Source organism: Ranitomeya variabilis, chromosome 5 (genome assembly GCF_051348905.1).
Source record: "Ranitomeya variabilis isolate aRanVar5 chromosome 5, aRanVar5.hap1, whole genome shotgun sequence".
Lineage (NCBI taxonomy): Eukaryota > Metazoa > Chordata > Amphibia > Anura > Dendrobatidae > Ranitomeya > Ranitomeya variabilis.
Window position 1 is genome coordinate 250733301 of NC_135236.1, and position 18353 is coordinate 250751653.

The 18353-nt window shown below is 48.4% G+C and overlaps 1 protein-coding gene across 2 annotated transcripts in view; it reads right to left on the reverse strand.

Moving 5' to 3' along the window:
- LOC143773576 (uncharacterized) overlaps positions 1-18353 on the reverse strand; it is a 182900-nt gene that overhangs the window by 132000 nt on the left and 32547 nt on the right. For both annotated transcript variants that reach the window (XM_077260980.1, XM_077260981.1), the window contains exons 2-3: positions 17897-18185; positions 1866-2002 (exon numbers count right to left, since the gene is read on the reverse strand). In XM_077260980.1, coding sequence (XP_077117095.1) covers positions 1866-2002; positions 17897-18079 — 320 coding nt within the window. In that variant the 5' untranslated portion in view covers positions 18080-18185. The remainder of the gene's footprint in view (positions 1-1865; positions 2003-17896; positions 18186-18353) is intronic.

The following is an 18353-nucleotide window of genomic DNA, read 5'->3' on the forward strand; positions in this document are numbered from 1 at the left end:
GCATTCCATCCTCAGACGAATGGCCAGACGGAGCGAACTAATCAGACCTTGGAAACTTATTTGAGGTGTTTTGTTTCTGCTGATCAAGATGACTGGGTTGCTTTTTTGCCACTGGCCGAATTTGCTCTTAATAATCGGGCTAGTTCTGCCACGTTGGTCTCTCCTTTTTTTTGTAATTCGGGGTTTCATCCTCGTTTTTCCTCTGGTCAGGTGGAGTCTTCGGATTGTCCTGGAGTGGACGTGGTGGTGGACAGGCTACATCAGATTTGGAATCAGGTGGTGGACAATTTGAAGTTATCTCAGGAGAAGACTCAGCAGTTTGCTAATCGCCGTCGCCGCGTGAGTCCCCGACTTCTTGTTGGGGATTTGGTGTGGTTGTCTTCTCGTTTTGTCCCTATGAAGGTCTCTTCTCCTAAGTTCAAGCCTCGGTTCATCGGTCCTTATAGGATCTCGGAGATTCTTAACCCTGTATCTTTTCGTTTGGATCTCCCAGCATCGTTTGCTATTCATAATGTGTTCCATCGGTCGTTGTTGCGGAGGTATGAGGTGCCCGTTGTTCCTTCGGTTGAGCCTCCTGCTCCGGTGCTGGTGGAGGGAGAATTGGAGTATGTTGTTGAGAAGATCTTGGATTCTCGTGTTTCCAGACGCAAACTCCAGTATTTGGTTAAGTGGAAGGGTTATGGTCAGGAGGATAATTCCTGGGTGGTCGCCTCCGATGTTCATGCGACTGATTTGGTCCGCGCCTTCCATAGAGCTCACCCTGATCGCCCTGGGGGTTCTCGTGAGGGTTCGGTGACCCCTCCTCAAGGGGGGGGTACTGTTGTGGATTCTGTTTGTGGGCTCCCTCTGGTGGTTACTGCTGGTACTGGGTGACTTTGGTGGGTTGCGGCCTTTGGTTTCCACCTGTCCATTAGAGGCTGGGTGTTTCCTATTTTACCTGGCCTTTCTGTCATTCCCTTGCCGGCTATCAATGTATTCAGATGTGCTCTGTTTGGTTCCTGCCTACCTGCTCCCAGATCTTTCAGGATAAGCTAAGTGCTGATTTTGTTTTTTTTTTGTCCAGCTTGCTTATTATGTTTCTATGCTAGCTGGTAGCTCTAGTGGACTGAGGTTCTCCCCATGTGCCATGAGTTGGCACATGGGTTCTTGTAATCTCAGGATGGTTTTTTGATTAGGGTTTTTTGCTGACCGCTCAGACCCCTTTTGTATCGTTCTGCTTTCTAGTTTACAGCGGGCCTCAATTTGCTAAACCTATATATATCATCTCTATGTGTGTGCCTTCCTCTCATTTCACCATCAATACATGTGGGGGGCAACTATACCTTTTGGGGTTCATCCCTCTGGAGGCAAGTGAGGTCTTTATTTTCTCTGCAGTACTAGTTAGCTCTTAGGCTGGTGCGTGGCGTCTAGAACCAACGTAGGCACGCTCCCTGGCTATCTCTAGTTGCGTTTGTCAGGCGTAGGGCAGCGGTCAGCCCAGGTTCCATCACCCTAGAGCTCGTCCGTTATTTATTTGTACCTTGCTTGTCCTGTGCTATCCCTAGCCATTGGGGATTCATGACATAGTGCTATCTCACTATTTGTAGACAGAGACGACCGGCCCAAAGTGTCTAATTCTGTGTTCATAAATAAACATTATGTTAAAATATTTTAGTTCTGAACCTGAGTCTGTTGGAGTCCTTACAAATGGCTGTAACTATTACCGCCAAACTTTGCTAGACCATCACTCTTCACCTTTCAGAAATACACTACAGGAAAATAAGGAGATTAACTAACAGATTTTGCAATGTGCACTTGTATAATCTTCCTATTTATAAACCTTTTCTTTGTTTAGCAGGGCATTGAGAGTTCACATCATTCTGTACCTATAGCACTCTAGCGTGTGGATCCCTCGCAGAGGACTCACAGATCTAGCTCTGTCTGATTGCCGTGGACTGGGAGGACGTCTGGTGTAATCTCTGCTGTGCCCCATCCAGTTATCTGATTCCAAGTGACCAGCAGCCTGTATGGGGACATAATGGCAAATTAAGGATTGTACCTCAAAATATATATACAGTATATAATAATAATAATAATAATAATAATAATTTTATTTATATAGCGCCAACATATTCCGCAGCGCTTTACAACTTATAGAGGGGACTTATACAGACAACAGACATTACAGCATAACAGAAATCACAGTTCAAAACAGATACCAGGAGGAATGAGGGCCCTGCTGCTCGCAAGCTTACAATCTATGAGGAAAAGGGGAGACACAAGAGGTGGATGGTAACAATTGCTTTAGTTATTTGGACCAGCCATAGTGTAAGGCTCGGGTGTTCATGTAAAGCTGCATGAACCAGTTAACTGCCTAAGTATGTAACAGTACAGACACAGAGGCTATTAACTGCATAAAGTGTATGAGAACATGATGGAGGAACGTGATTATGTTGTTGTTTTTTATTAATAGGCCACACAGGGATAATTAGGTTAATGCGTTGAGGCGGTAGGCCAATCTGAACAAATACGTTTTTAGTGCACGCTTAAAACTGTGGGGATTGGGGATTAATTGTATTAACCTAGGTAGTGCATTCCAAAGAATCGGCGCCGCACGTGTAAAGTCTTGGAGACGGGAGTGGGAGGTTCTGATTATTGAGGATGCTAACCTGAGGTCATTAGCGGAGCGGAGGGCACGGGTAGGGTGGTAGACTGAGACCAGAGAGGAGATGTAGGGTGGTGCTGAGCCATGGAGTGCTTTGTGGATGAGGGTAGTAGTTTTGTACTGGATTCTGGATTGGATGGGTAGCCAGTGTAATGACTGGCACAAGGTAGAGGCATCGGTGTAACGGTTGGCGAGGAATATGATCCTGGCAGCAGCATTCAGGACAGATTGGAGCGGGGAGAGTCTGGTAAAAGGTAGGCCAATTAGTAGAGAGTTACAATAGTCCAGACGAGAATGAATAAGTGAGACAGTAAGAGTTTTTGCAGAGTCGAAAGTAAGAAAAGGGCGAATTCTGGAAATGTTTTTGAGATGCAGATAAGAAGAGCGAGCCAGTGATCGGATGTGGGGGGTGAATGAAAGCTCGGAATCAAGGATGACTCCAAGGCAGCGGGCATGTTGCTTTGGAGTAATGGTGGAACCGCACACAGAGATGGCAATGTCGGGCAAAGGTAGGTTTGTAGAGGGAGAGAACACGAGGAGTTCAGTTTTTGACAGGTTCAGTTTCAGATAGAGGGAGGACATGATGTTAGAGACAGCGGTAAGACAGTCACTGGTGTTTTCTAAAAAGGTCGGCGTGATAACAGGAGAAGAGGTATATAATTGGGTGTCGTCAGCATAGAGATGGTACTGGAAACCAAATCTACTGATTGTTTGTCCAATAGGGGCAGTATACAAAGAGAAGAGGAGGGGGCCTAGGACTGATCCTTGAGGAACCCCAACAGTAAGGGGAAGGTGAGAGGAGGAGGAACCAGCAAAACAAACAGTGAAGGATCGGCCAGAGAGATAGGAGGAGAACCAAGAGAGAACGGTGTCCTTGAGGCCGATGGAGCGGAGCATAGTGAGGAGGAGCTGATGATCCACAGTGTCGAATGCTGCGGAGAGATCCAAGAGAATTAGCATGGAATAGTGACCATTAGATTTAGCTGTTAGTAGGTCATTAGAGACTTTAGTGAGGGCAGTTTCAGTAGAGTGTAAAGAGCGGAAACCAGATTGAAGAGGGTCGAGAAGAGAATTATCTGAGAGATAGCGGGTAAGACGGGAGTGGACCAGGCGTTCCAGGAGTTTAGAGATGAAGGGAAGATTAGAGACAGGTCTATAATTAGCGGCACAATTTTGATCGAGGGAGGGCTTTTTAAGTAGTGGATGTATGATGGCATGCTTAAATGAGGAGGGAAAAATACCGGAAGTGAGGGAAAGGTTGAATATTTTTGTTAGGTGAGAGGTGACAGCCGGGGAAAGGGACTGGAGGAGATGCGACGGAATGGGGTCGCTGGTGCAAGTGGTCGGGCGAGAAGATGCAAGGAGCCTGCTTACTTCTTCTTCTGTAACTGGTTCAAAGTCAGAGAGTGAACTAGATGCAGTGGGGGAGGGAGGACAGTGCTTGGTATGAAGAGATTGGGAAATGATTTCCTGTCGAATGTGGTCAATTTTTTCTTTGAAGTAATTGGCCAGATCGTCAGCGTGGAGATCTGTGGTTGGGGCCTGCTCTCTTGGGTTGAGTAGGGACCGGAAAGTGTCAAAGAGACGTTTAGGGTTATTGGACAGCGAGGTGATGAGGGTGTTGAAATAGGTTTGTTTGGAGAGGTGAAGGGCAGAGTTGTATGTTTTTAACATGAACTTATAATGGATGAAATCTTCGGGCAGATTAGATTTTCTCCACAGACGTTCGGCGCACCTGGAGCACCGCTGCAGGAAACGTGTTTGCAGCGTGTGCCACGGTTGTCGCCGTCTGTGCCGAGTTGTTCTATGTATAGGAGGTGCAGCTTCTTATATATATCACAAAGTGCGTACACCCCTCACATTTTTGTAAATATTTTATTATATCTTTTCATGGGACAATTGAGGATATGACACTTTGATACAATTTAAAGTAGTTAGTGAACAGCATGTGTAAGGGTGTAAATTTGGTGTGCGCATTAAATAACACAACAAACAGCCATTAATGTCTAAACTGTTGGCAACAAAAGTAAGTACACCCCTTAAGTGAAAATGATCAAATTGTGCCTAAAGTGACAATATTTGTGTGGCCACCATTATTTTCAAACACTGCCTTAACTTTCTTTGGCATGGAGTTCACTAGAGCATCACAGGTAACCACTAGAATCCTCTTCCGCTCCTTCATAACGACATCATGGAGCTGGTGGATGTTAGAAACTTTGTGCTCCTCCAGAGATGCTCCATAGGGTTTAGGTGTGGAGACATGCTTGACCAGTCCATAACCTTTACCCTCAGTTTCTTTAGCAATGCAGTGATTGTCATGGAGGTGTGTTTGGGGTCATTATCATGTTGGAATACTGACCTGCAGCCCAGTTTCCAAAAAGAGGGGATCATGCTCTGCTTTACTATGTTACAGTACATGCTGACATTCATGGTCGCCTCAATGAACTGTAGCTCCCCACAGCCGACAGCCCCAAACCATGACACTCCCACCACCATGCTTGACTGTAGGCAAGACACACTTGTACTCCTCACCTGGTTGCCACCACATACAATTGACATCATCTGTACAAAATAAATTTATCTTGGTCTCATAAAAAAACAGGACATGGTTCCAGTAATGCATGTCCTTAGTCTGCTTGTCTTCAGCAAACTGTTTGCAGGCTTTCTTGTGCATCATCTTTAGAAGAGGCTCCATTCTGGGACGACAGTCAAGCATATCAATTTTATGCAGTGTGTGGCGTATGGTCTGAGCACAGACAGGTTGATCACTCACCCCTTTAACCTCTGCAGCAATTCTGGCAGCACTCATACATCTATTTTGAAAAGACAACCTCTGGATATGACGCTGAGCACGTGCGCTCAACTTCTTTGGTCAACCATGGCGATGCTAGTTCTGAGTGGAATCTGTCTTGTTAAAGGCCATCTTTCTGTAGAGCAGCAATTCTTTTTTCAGATCCTCAGAGAGTTCTTTGCCATGAGGTGCCATGTTCAACTTCCAGTGACCAGTGTGAGAGCGATAACATCAAATTTAACAACTTGCTCCCCATTCACACCTAAGACCTTGAAACACTAATGAGTCACATAACACTGGGGAGAAAAAATGGCAAATTTGGCCATTTTCACTTAGAGGTGTACTCACTTTTATTGCCAACGGTTTAGACATTAATGGCTATGTGTAGAGTTATGTGTATATCTTTGCACATACCTTTGTTTTATCATTTGATTCCTAAATGCAAAGTTGAATAACTTTCTAAATTGTATTCATTAAATATTTTCTAGTATTTTGCAGTGTCTGTAAGTCCTTTAACTACTCCTGAAAACTTTCTCTGCTCTTCCCACCTCCTTTCACTCAGTGTTAGAGATAGCAGCATATATTGGGTTGTAAACAGAAATCCACAGTATGTAGGGAGTATAAAGCATGTGCAGTCTTAAAGGTAATGAAACAAGCCTAATGAAAATGGAGGAGAGAACATGAAAAGAAAATAGGTGCAGGATATAAGCTGTGCTGATATATAAGCTAATTTAGACCGCAATATCCTAGATACACACAAAGATCACATCTAGCCTATATTACTGGTAGAAATCCTCCCACAAGAGGAAAATCTGAAACTGGAGCAGGCAGCCAATGGCATATAAAGAGGGTCTGAAATTGAATGAATGAATATTGCAGACTGAAACATAGTGCAAGTTTATTAACTAAAGGCAATCACTAGCATATGTAAATATCATTTTTTTTCCACATTGAATGTGTCCATGGCCTTAAAACAAGTAGGCCTTATAAAAGGAAAACAACATTGTTACAGTGGGGAAAAAGGTGATTGTCTGGATTTGTTTTCTCATTTTGACTCTCATATTTGTGGTCTACCTATCTATGATGTCAGTTACAGGCCTCTCTCATCTTTTTAAGAACTTACACAATTAGTGGCTGAATAAATACTTTTTTCCCCACTGCATATGATTATGTGGAGCGCCCCCACACCGCCGCAGGGCCGAGGGGTACCCGGAGCCGGGCCTCTAGGTCTCAGTCCTGGGGTTGTCACGGTGGCTAGACCCGGTCCGTGGCCCTGTCTGTCAATGGGGGACGTCCGGTGCAATAAGTGGTGTGGTAACGGTGCAGGTCGCGGTAAATAACGAGGACACCAGTTTGCAGTCTCTTTACCTCTTTACTGAAGATGTTGGAGACCTCAGTCCAGAGCGCTGTTAACTGGGTTTTCAGAGACCGGCCGGTCCAACGACACATCAGGAGTTCTCCTCACAGGTGGGAATCAGTATCTACCTTCTAGCGCTGTGTGTTGTAGTTCTTCCCTGCTGAGCTCCCGGGATAGTCCTCACAACTGTTTCTTTCTGTCTCTACTGTTCGTTCTCCGTCCTCCAGGTGATATGGTAGGACGCACCCGTATGACGGGGTAGGCCTGGAGTTCTTCCGGGACTCTAGAGTCGCCCCTCTCCCACAGCTGCCTCCGTTGTCTGCTTAGGTGTTAAGTGAGACAGCCAACCTGTAATTAGCTGTCCTGCCGTGGTTTGCAATGTACTTAAAGTCTCTTACTTGCTCGGCGTTCCGGCCACCGATTGTTTGCGCCTCAGCAAGGTGCTGCCTCTTTCAACAAAACCCCTGCTGGTATTCTCCTTTTCTGTATTCCCGTGGTTTGCTGGTTAGTTCTGCTCTGAGGAGTCTGCCAGGATCCCCATCCCTGACAGGTCCTCTCACTAGCTCTTCCCAGCTACTTCTCCTTGTCTTCCTGTCCAACCCCCAGTTTTACCAGAGTTGTGAGGAGTGGCCTACTAGATAGGACCACCCCCCCTGGTGGCCGGAGTGTGAAGTGTGGTGAGAATGTACCTGGTCAGAGAAACTCCTTAGTGCAATCAGACGTACCATAGCTCCCCATAGTGGCGGAGCCACAGTACTGCAACAACCAGGACTCTGGGGTGCTGCACTCCCCCCCGGTTAAATCCAGTACTCCGGGACTGGGAAAACAAGAACAATAATACATGTTAACAGGAAACACACAAACTTTTGAAATAGCATAACAATTGAACATAACAATGCTTCCCTTTACGGGAGGTGAGGATTCTTGAACGTTGCAAAAGTTAGGTCATGCACAGTTTATGACTCTCAGTTCAGTGGTTGAAACAGCGGGGACCCCGGGTAAACAAAGGGGTCCCCCTTATGAAAGTTTTTGAGCAATTCACTGTCCATTACTCTATTGTCCATTTTAACAACCTGTAACAAAAAGATTTGCATACAAACATTTTTAATGAAATAGCAGCCCTTATCAATACCTCCACATTTTGTAGCGGAGGGGAGTTTGGTTCTGTGTGCTGCGTGTGGACCTTCGCAGCGCAGGGGTTGCTATTGGCCTAACAGGGCCCGCTATGCTTGCTACCGCTGGTGTAGTGCGCTGTCTTCTAACTACACTTCTAGTGAGTCTGGGTAGCACTGGCAGGTTGGGGCTCTCAGAGCTGCTGCTATCAACAGTGGGTACGGCAGGCTCACTGATAGCAGAGGGAGGATTTGCCGGTTCAACGGTTGGCATGGCTTCTTCAGGCAAGGCTTGTTGAGGTTGCGGGGCCGGATGATCTGGTTCCACCATTGTTTCTGGCGGGTCCGGCTGTTCAAACATTACAACAGGTACCGCAACGGCTTGGTTTATCAGAGTCCAGGACTGGGGAAAGTCACCAAGGACCGTATGGAACATTTTCTCCTTTTCCACCGGCGGGGAGATTTCTGGGGCCGTGCCCCTCTCTTTCAATTTATCGGGGCAGACCTTAAGGTGATCCCTGGATACCGCTGTCGAGGTCTCCCCTTTGTCCTTGCTGATGAGACAGACCTTAGTGTTGTCGAAGTCGGATGGCAAGATGGTATACGGTTCCGCTTCCCATTGGTCATCGAGCTTGTGTAACCTCCTCTTTCGTTTAAGCACTTGCTCACCAGGTGACAGGGGAATCGCAGGAGCGTGTTGGTTGTAGTCCCTTTCTTGCCTCTGCCTAGCCTGGGCGAGACTTCTCTCCACACACTCTTGCACTTCGCGGTACCTTCGCTGCCTTTCTGCATCCCAATCCGCATCCGGCGAGGTATCTTCGGGTACTAGGACCCCCATGTCCAGATCAACGGGTAACCGACTAGACCTTCCTCGCATCAGGTACGCTGGAGTACAGTTGGTGGAACTTACTGGGATGTGGTTGTACATATCCACCAAGTCAGGCAACTTTGTCGGCCACAGATTCCGTTCCTCCACAGGCAAGGTCTTCAATAAATCGATTACTACCTGGTTCATCTTCTCGCACATCCCGTTGGTTTGAGGGTGGTACGGTGTAGTTCTGATCTTCTTACACCCGTACAACTGGCAGAATTCTTGGAATACTTCTGCTTCAAAGGCAGGTCCCTGGTCGGTCAGTACCTTCTCTGGGTAGCCATGGGGCCTACAAAAGTGCTGCTGGAAGGCCCTGGCGGCAGTCCTGGCCGTTAGATCTTTAACAGGCACAACCACCAGAAACCTGGAGTAGTGGTCCACGATGGTAAGGGCGTAGATATAGCCCGACCGGCTAGGTGTCAGCTTCACATGATCCAGCGCGACCAGTTCAAGCGGCCGTTTGGTGATGATAGGCCGCAGGGGGGCCCGTTGGCTGTCACGGTCCTTTCTGCGCAGACTACATGGACCACACTCCCGACACCACTTCTCAATGGTTCTCTTCATGCCAATCCAATAGAACCTCCCTCGGAGTAGCTTCTCCAGCTTCTTCCATCCGAAGTGTCCGGCTCCATCATGGTAGGCTCCCAGAACCATGGGCGCATCTCGCCTTGGCACCACTATCTGCCACACCAATTCATGAGTACGTGGGTCGATGCTCCTCCTGCACAGCTTGCCATCATGGATAAACAGCTTGCTTCTTCCCTTCCACAGCTGTTGGGTTTCCTGTGGATCATCTGGGCCAGGGTGCAACCCAGCCTGCGTCAAGAGCTCCTTCACCTGACGGACCGCGGGGTCACTATCCTGGGTTTCTGCCCATCCGTGGTGGGGCAGGGGATTCAGCGTGGCATCCGGTTGGTTCTTGTGCCTGTTCTTCACATGGTGAGAGCTCTGAGTGGCTTTGGGGCGATGGAAGGCAGGCAGCTCCACCTCTTCAAGTGCCTCCGGGTCTTCTCCCACTTCTGGTAAATTGGGCATTCGGGACAAAGCATCGGCATTGGCATTCTGGTGCCCTGCCCGATATTTGATGGTGAAATCATAGTTGGACAGCCGGGCCATCCACCGCTGTTCCAAGGCCCCGAGTTTGGCGGTATCCAGATGCGTTAGCGGATTGTTGTCCGTGAAGACGGTGAATTTCGCGGAAGCCAGGTAGTGCTTAAACCTCTCCGTCACTGCCCAGACAAGGGCAAGGAATTCCAGTTTGAAGGAACTGTAGTTGTCAGGGTTCCTTTCCGTGGGACGGAGTTTCCTGCTGGCGTAAGCGATCACTCTTTCCTTGCCGTTCTGGACCTGAGACAGCACGGCTCCTAGTCCCACATTACTGGCATCTGTGTACAGCACAAACGGTTGGTCGTATTCGGGGTAAGCCAGTACCTCTTCCCCCGTCAGCGCCGACTTCAAGCAGGTGAAGGATTCCTCCAGCTCTTCGTTCCAATCAAAGGGGGTTTTCCTCCCCTTGGTCTTCTTTGGTTGGCCCACCAGCAGATTTTGCAAGGGTGCGGCCTTCTTGGTGAAATCCTTAATGAATCTCCGGTAGTAACCTACCAACCCGAGGAACTGCCGGACTTCGTGGAGGTCACTAGGCTTTGGCCAGTCCTGGATCACTGTGACCTTGTCGGGGTCTGGGGCCACTCCTTCAGCGCTCACCACATGGCCCAGGTACTGCACTTTAGGTTTCAGCAGATGACACTTGGACGGTTTCACTTTTAGGCCGAATTTGGACAAGGCTTCAAACACCTCGGCCAGGTGCTTCAGATGGTCTTCGTAGGTTTTAGAGAAGACTATGACGTCATCCAGATATAGCAGCACGGTTTCAAAGTTCAGGTGTCCCAGGCAGCTCTCCATCATCCTCTGGAACGTTCCGGGAGCATTGCACAATCCGAAGGGCATGTAGTTGAACTCACAGAGGCCCATTGGCGTCGTGAAGGCCGTCTTTTCCTTGTCCGCCTCCGCCACAGGAACCTGCCAGTACCCACTGGTGAGATCTAAGGTAGAGAAATAGTTAGCAGATTTTAAAGCAGCCAGAGACTCCTCTATCCTGGGCAGTGGGTATGCGTCCTTATGTGTAATGCGATTCAACTGTCTGTAATCAACACACATCCTCATTGTACCATCTTTCTTTTTAACAAGGACTAACGGAGCCGCCCAGGGGCTACAGCTGTCTCTCACCACCCCAGCCTCCTTCATTTCCCGCAACATGTCCTTGGCACACTGGTAATGAGCTGGGGGTACAGGGCGATATCTCTCTTTTATGGGTCGATGATCTCCCGTGGGGATGTGATGTTGGATCCCTTTCACCTGCCCAAAATCTGAGGGGTGTTTGCTGAATACCTGTTCGTACTCGTGTACCACCCTGTAAGCCCCCTGTATTTGATGAGATGGGGTAGAGTCAGTGCCCACATGCAATTCCCGACACCAATCTTTCGAGTGCTCTGCAGAACCTTTGTTCTCCGCCACGTTTGATGGGCCCAAGGGTTCAGGTGTCTGTATTACACTATTATTGACAGTGAACAGTTTGGCGAGCGTAGTATACTTGGTTAGGTGGACCTCTTCCTCCCCACAATTGAGGACACGTACAGGCACTCTCCCCTGTCGGACGTCTACCACCCCCCGGGCTGTCAGAACAGTAGGCCTATTGTCTGAATATACAGGTTCTACCAAGGCCTGGTAGTCCTTACCCCTGAGGCCTATGGCTGCTCGACACCATATTAACATTTCACTCTTGGGAGGTATCGCGATGGGGTTTGAATCACTTACAGTGACACGACCAATCTCACCACCAGTCAGCTCTACCTGCTGTCTCTGCATCAGAGCTCTGATTTCCTTCTGCAGGGCACGTTGCTCACTGTGGCCAGCGTTTTCTGCCACCTGTTGCAACAAAACAATCACTTCTGCAAGACAATTTTCTATAACATTAGTACCAAGAGTCATCATGGGATTACATTCTCGACGATCAATATCTACAATCACAATCCCTTGGGCTTTCAATTCCACCCGCCCCACTTTGATGGTGACCTCCTTATACCCCACTTGTGGCAATGGCTGACCATTACTGGCGATTATGGTGAAATCATCATCAGGGCCACGAGTAATATCAGCGTCCTCCCAATACCGTTTGTAGAGCACGTAAGGTATAGTCGTCACCTGAGAACCGGTGTCCAGCAAAGCATTCAAGGGGATTCCATCAATCACTACAGGGAGAACTGGTCGTCCTCCAATATACTTGGTTCTCCAATGCTGCGGGCCTGACCGTCCTACTCCTGGGGGTTGGCCCTTTGCCCCAGGGGTTGCTCGTTTAAAGGACAGTACCTTGCAAGATGGCCCACCTGGTGACAGCGGCGGCAGATGGGTCGTCCATCCTGGTGGAAGCGATCGTCGGGCCGGCTCCTGGTCGGCGGAGTCCTCCTCTGTCGCATCCAAGGGACATCCTCCGGGCTGGAAGCCAACTGGATCTTCTCTTTGGGGGCCTCCTGTAGGGACTGCACCGTCCGGGCCAGGGCAGCAACGCTCTTGGTTAGCTCTTGCATCTGGAGACGAAGTCCTGCAGGGGAGTCGTCCTCGAAGCTCTGGGCGTCGGCCTCCGCGGCAACTGGGGTATCCGATGCCACCTCCTGGTGGTATGTGAGAGCGGGGCGCCTGGGTGGTACTGCGCGGCTGGGCTGTCGCTCCTGCAATGCCTGGATAGCCTTATCTTTAAACTGCGCAAAAGTCAAGTCTGGATTTTGCATGGCCAGAAAGTGCAATTGGCCCCGCTGGTGACTGCACAGGAGCCCCTCAATGAACCGCTCCTTCAGGATTTTATCTTCATCCTGCATGCTGCCGGGGTCACTCTGCTTAATGGCCCGCATCGCTTCCTGGAGATTAAGGGCATAGTCCCGCAAGCTATCCTGTGACTTTTGTTTGCATCCATAAAAAGTCAGTTTAATCTCTGTAGCAGTGCGAGTGTCAAAGGTGGCTTTAAGCTTGGCAAAAATCTGTTGTGCAGTTCCTTTATCCTCAGCGGGCCAGGATTTCAATTCCCTCAGAGCCGCCCCAAAGAGTTGGCCGGTTATCATATGGACCTTCTGGGGCTCGGTTAGGGGATAGAACTCGAGCAGGCTGCAGAGCCCTTCTTTAAAGTCAGTGAACGTATGCGCCTCCCCAGAGTATCGTGGGAGCCAGGCCGCTCCGGGCAGGTAGGGCATGGAGAAGGGCATTATGGCTTTTGCATTAGCGGCAGTGTCCGACTGGCTGATGGGGGCAGCGGGTTCTGCGGCAGTCAGTGGTGGTATTAGGGCCGCGGCTTCGCCCGCTGCGGGGACCGGAGCTGCCCCTGCGTCCGCGGCTGCGACCGCCACCTCCTCTCCTCCCGACTCGGACATGGCCGTCCCTTCCTCCCACTAACCTGCTGGAGGTTGGAGTTCCTCTTCCGGGATTGGCACCTCACCGCGCTTTCCGTTCCGCGCTTCTTTTGGCTGATCCCGCCCACGTAGCTAAGGCTCCTCCCTCCGCGCGCGGCAATGGCGAATTTTGGCGGCAAATGGCACAGCACAGTCTTTTCAATAAAGTACAGTCCAAGCACAATAACTCACAGTTCCAAGGCACACATGACCTGATTCTTCAGGCTTAAGTAAATCCTGTTCGTGACGCCAAGTTGGAGCGCCCCCACACCGCCGCAGGGCCGAGGGGTACCCGGAGCCGGGCCTCTAGGTCTCAGTCCTGGGGTTGTCACGGTGGCTAGACCCGGTCCGTGGCCCTGTCTGTCAATGGGGGACGTCCGGTGCAATAAGTGGTGTGGTAACGGTGCAGGTCGCGGTAAATAACGAGGACACCAGTTTGCAGTCTCTTTACCTCTTTACTGAAGATGTTGGAGACCTCAGTCCAGAGCGCTGTTAACTGGGTTTTCAGAGACCGGCCGGTCCAACGACACATCAGGAGTTCTCCTCACAGGTGGGAATCAGTATCTACCTTCTAGCGCTGTGTGTTGTAGTTCTTCCCTGCTGAGCTCCCGGGATAGTCCTCACAACTGTTTCTTTCTGTCTCTACTGTTCGTTCTCCGTCCTCCAGGTGATATGGTAGGACGCACCCGTATGACGGGGTAGGCCTGGAGTTCTTCCGGGACTCTAGAGTCGCCCCTCTCCCACAGCTGCCTCCGTTGTCTGCTTAGGTGTTAAGTGAGACAGCCAACCTGTAATTAGCTGTCCTGCCGTGGTTTGCAATGTACTTAAAGTCTCTTACTTGCTCGGCGTTCCGGCCACCGATTGTTTGCGCCTCAGCAAGGTGCTGCCTCTTTCAACAAAACCCCTGCTGGTATTCTCCTTTTCTGTATTCCCGTGGTTTGCTGGTTAGTTCTGCTCTGAGGAGTCTGCCAGGATCCCCATCCCTGACAGGTCCTCTCACTAGCTCTTCCCAGCTACTTCTCCTTGTCTTCCTGTCCAACCCCCAGTTTTACCAGAGTTGTGAGGAGTGGCCTACTAGATAGGACCACCCCCCCTGGTGGCCGGAGTGTGAAGTGTGGTGAGAATGTACCTGGTCAGAGAAACTCCTTAGTGCAATCAGACGTACCATAGCTCCCCATAGTGGCGGAGCCACAGTACTGCAACAACCAGGACTCTGGGGTGCTGCATATGCACTGCTCGAAAAAATAAAGGGAACACTTAAACAACAGAATATAACTCCAAGTAAATCAAACCTCTGTGAAATCAAAATGTCCTCTTAGGAACCAACACTGTTTGACAATCAATTTCACATGCTGCTGTGCAAATGGAATAGACAACAGATGGAAATTATTGGCAATTATCAAGACACACTCAATAAAGGAGTGGTTCTGCAGGTGGGGACCACAGACCACATCTCAGTACCAATGCTTTCTGGCTGATGCTTTGGTCACTTTTGAATGTTGGTTGTACTTTCACACTCGTGGAAGCATGAGATGGATTCTACAACCCACACAAGTGGCTGAAGTAGTGCAGCTCATCCAGGATGGCATATTAATGTGAGCTGTGGCAAGAAGGTTTGCTGTGTCTGTCAGCGTAGTGTCCAGAGGCTGGAGGCGCTACCAGGAGACAGGCCAGGACACCAGGAGACATGGAGGGGGCCGTACAAAGGCAACAACCCAGCAGCATGACCGCTACCTCTGCCTTTGTGCAAGGAACAGGAGGAGCACTGCCAGAGCCCTGCAAAATGACCTCCAGCAGGCCACAAATGTGCATGTGTCTGCACAAACGGTTAGAAACCAACTCCATGAGGATGGTCTGAGTGCCCGACGTCCACAGATGGGGGTTGTGCTCACAGCCCAACACTGTGCAGGATGCGCGTGGCATTTGCCACAGAACGCCAGGATTGGCAAATTCGCCCCTGGCGCGCTGTGTTCTTCACAGATGAAAGCAGGTTCACACTGATCACATGTGACAGACATGACAGAGTCTGGAGACGCTGTGGAGAGCGATTTGCTGCCTGCAACATCCTTCAGCATGACCAGTTTGGCAGTGGGTCAGTAATGGTGTGGGGTGGCATTTCTTTGGAGGGCTGCACAGCCCTCCATGTGCTCGCCAGAGGCAGCCTGACAGCCATTAGGCACTGAGATGAGATCCTCAGACCCCTTGTTAGACCATATGCTGGTGCGGTTGGCCCTGGGTTCCTCCTAATGCAGGACAATGACAGTCCTCATGTGGCTGGAGTGTGTCAGCAGTTCCTGGAAGATGAAGGCATTGAAGCTATGGATTGGCCCGCCCGTTCCCCAGACCAGAATCCAATAGAACAAATCTGGGACTTCATGTTGCACCATCCACCAACATCATGTTGCCCCACAGACTGTCCAGGAGTTGGCGGATGCTTTAGTCCAGGTATGGGAGGAGATCCCTCAGGAGACCATCCGCCACCTCATCAGGAACATGCCCAGGTGTTGTAGGGAGATCATACAGGCACGTGGAGGCCACACACACTACTGAGCATCAGTTCCTTGTCTTGAGGCATTTCCACTGAAGTTGGATCAGCCTGTAACTTCATTTTCCACTTTGATTTTGAGTATCATTCCAACTCCAGACCTCCGCGGGATATTAATTGTGATTTACGTTGATCACTTTTAGGTTTATTGTTCTCAACACGTTCCACTATGTAATGAATACAGATTTACAACTGGAATATTTCATTCAGTGATATCTAGGAGGTGGGATTTTAGTGTTCCCTTTATTTTTTTGAGCAGTGCATAATTCCATTGAGCAATATGCGGCCATTAACCCCTTCACCCCCGGAGCTTTTTCCGTTTTTCCGTTTTCGTTTTTCGCTCCCCTCCTTCCCAGAGCCATAACTTTTTTAGTTTTCCGTCAATTTGGCCATGTGAGGGCTTATTTTTTGCGGGACGAGTTGTACTTTTGAACGACATCATTGGTTTTAGCATGTCGTGTACTAGAAAACGGGAAAAAAATTCCAAGTGCAGTGAAATTGCAAAAAAAGTGCAATCCCACACTTGTTTTTTGCTTGCCTATTTTGCTAGGTTCACTAAATGCTAAAACTGACCTGCCATTATGATTCTCCAGGTCACTACGAGTTCATAGACACCTAACATGACTAGGTTATTTTTCACCTAAGTGGTGAAAAAAAATTCCAAACTTTGCAAAAAACAAAACAAAACAAAATTGCGCCATTTTCCGATACTCGTAGCGTCTCCATTTTTCGTGATCTGGGGTCAGGTGAGGGCTTATTTTTTGCGTGCCGAGCTGGCGTTTTTAATGATAGCATTTTGGTGCAGATACGTTCTTTTGATCGCCCGTTATTGCATTTTAATGCAATGTCGTGGTGACCAAAAAAACGTAAATCTGGCGTTTCGAATTTTTTTCTCATTACGCCATTTAGCGATCAGGTTAATGCTTTTTTTTTTATTGATAGATCGGGCGATTCTGAACGCGGCGATACCAAATATGTGTAGGTTGGGGTTTTTTTTAATTGATTTATTTTGATTGGGGCGAAAGGGGGGTGATTTAAACTTTTATATTTTTTTTATTTTTTTCACATTTTTAAAAACTTTTTTTTTTTTACTTTTGCCATGCTTCTATAGCCTCCATGGGAGGCTAGAAGCAGGCACAGCCCGATCGGCTCTGCTATGCAGCAGTGATCATAAGATCGCTGCTACACAGCAGATTTGCAGGTGTGCTGTGAGCGCCGACCACAGGGGGGCGCTCACAGCCACCGGCAATCAGTAACCATAGAGGTCTCAAGGACCTCTATGGTTACAATGGAGGAGCATCGCCGACCCCCGATCATGTGACGGGGGTCGGCGATGCGCTCATATCCGGCCGCACGGCCGGATGCGGTAGTTAAATGCCGCTGTCTGCGTTTGACAGCGGCATTTAACTAGTTAATAGGCGCGCGCAGATCGCGATTCTGCTCGCGCCTATTGCGGGCACATGTCAGCTGTTCAAAACAGCTGACATGTCCCGGCTTTGATGTGCGCTCACCGCCGGAGCGCACATCAAAGCGGGGGTCCCGACATGTGACGTACTATACCGTCACATGTCGGGAAGGGGTTAAACTTTAGAATATTGTCTGCTTCATGCTTATTATAAATGCACAAATATAACTTGTATACAATAAAGTATGCAAAAGGTTATATCCATCTTATGAGTTGATATCATATTGACCAGATCCCGCCATCACATACTGTATCTGCTCATGAAGCATGTCACCTGTCTTATCCATGTTTTTTTTTTCTGTGCTATGTTGTGCATAAATATGTGATTCTTCAGAATTTCTTTTAGTCTTTGCCTGATGAAGAGACCTGTGTAGTCTCGAAAGCTTGCAATTTGTTACCATCTTTTCAGTTAGCCATTAAAAGGTATCAACCACTGAGGACTCCCAATTCTAAATATTATTCTCCAGATCAGCAGGGGTCCTGGAGGATGGACTATGCCACTAAAATTACATAATTAAAATAACTCTAACCTTTATAGCCAAAGGTATAAAGCAGTTGTATTGTTATACATAACGTATTGTGATTTGATAATATTTATTGAAAATAATGCATCTAAATAAAATATTTACATTAAAATTATACGAATTGGAATATGCAAATATGTAAAAGCTGTACCTCAATGTTCCTCTCCAGCTCAGATAGACCATAAAGCCTTGGCGATTCCAGTCCATGTCTATTATTCCCTAAGTCTTTAGCATTCCAGTGTGGAGACCTCCGACCTCCATCCACAAGGTGATGATAGCTGTCACCATAACGGGAAGGCAGGCTGAGATAGCCATTAGATAGCCGGTAAGACATTTATATAGTAAAATGGTTGGAGAAATGTCAATAAAAAGGTGAAGCTTTTAAGATGCTTTCGTTATATACATTGCGGTCTTTTGGATTATTTTATTAAATCTTCATGCTGTAAAATAAAATATATAGCCATTATGACTTACTCAGGTCAGTATACCGTACTTATTTTTATAGGTACGCAGCAGAGGTGCAACTATACCTATAATTTGAATGCAGGTAAAAGTAACATTTAAGGATACCAAGCTACCAAGATTAGAAGATACCCTATATACATAGG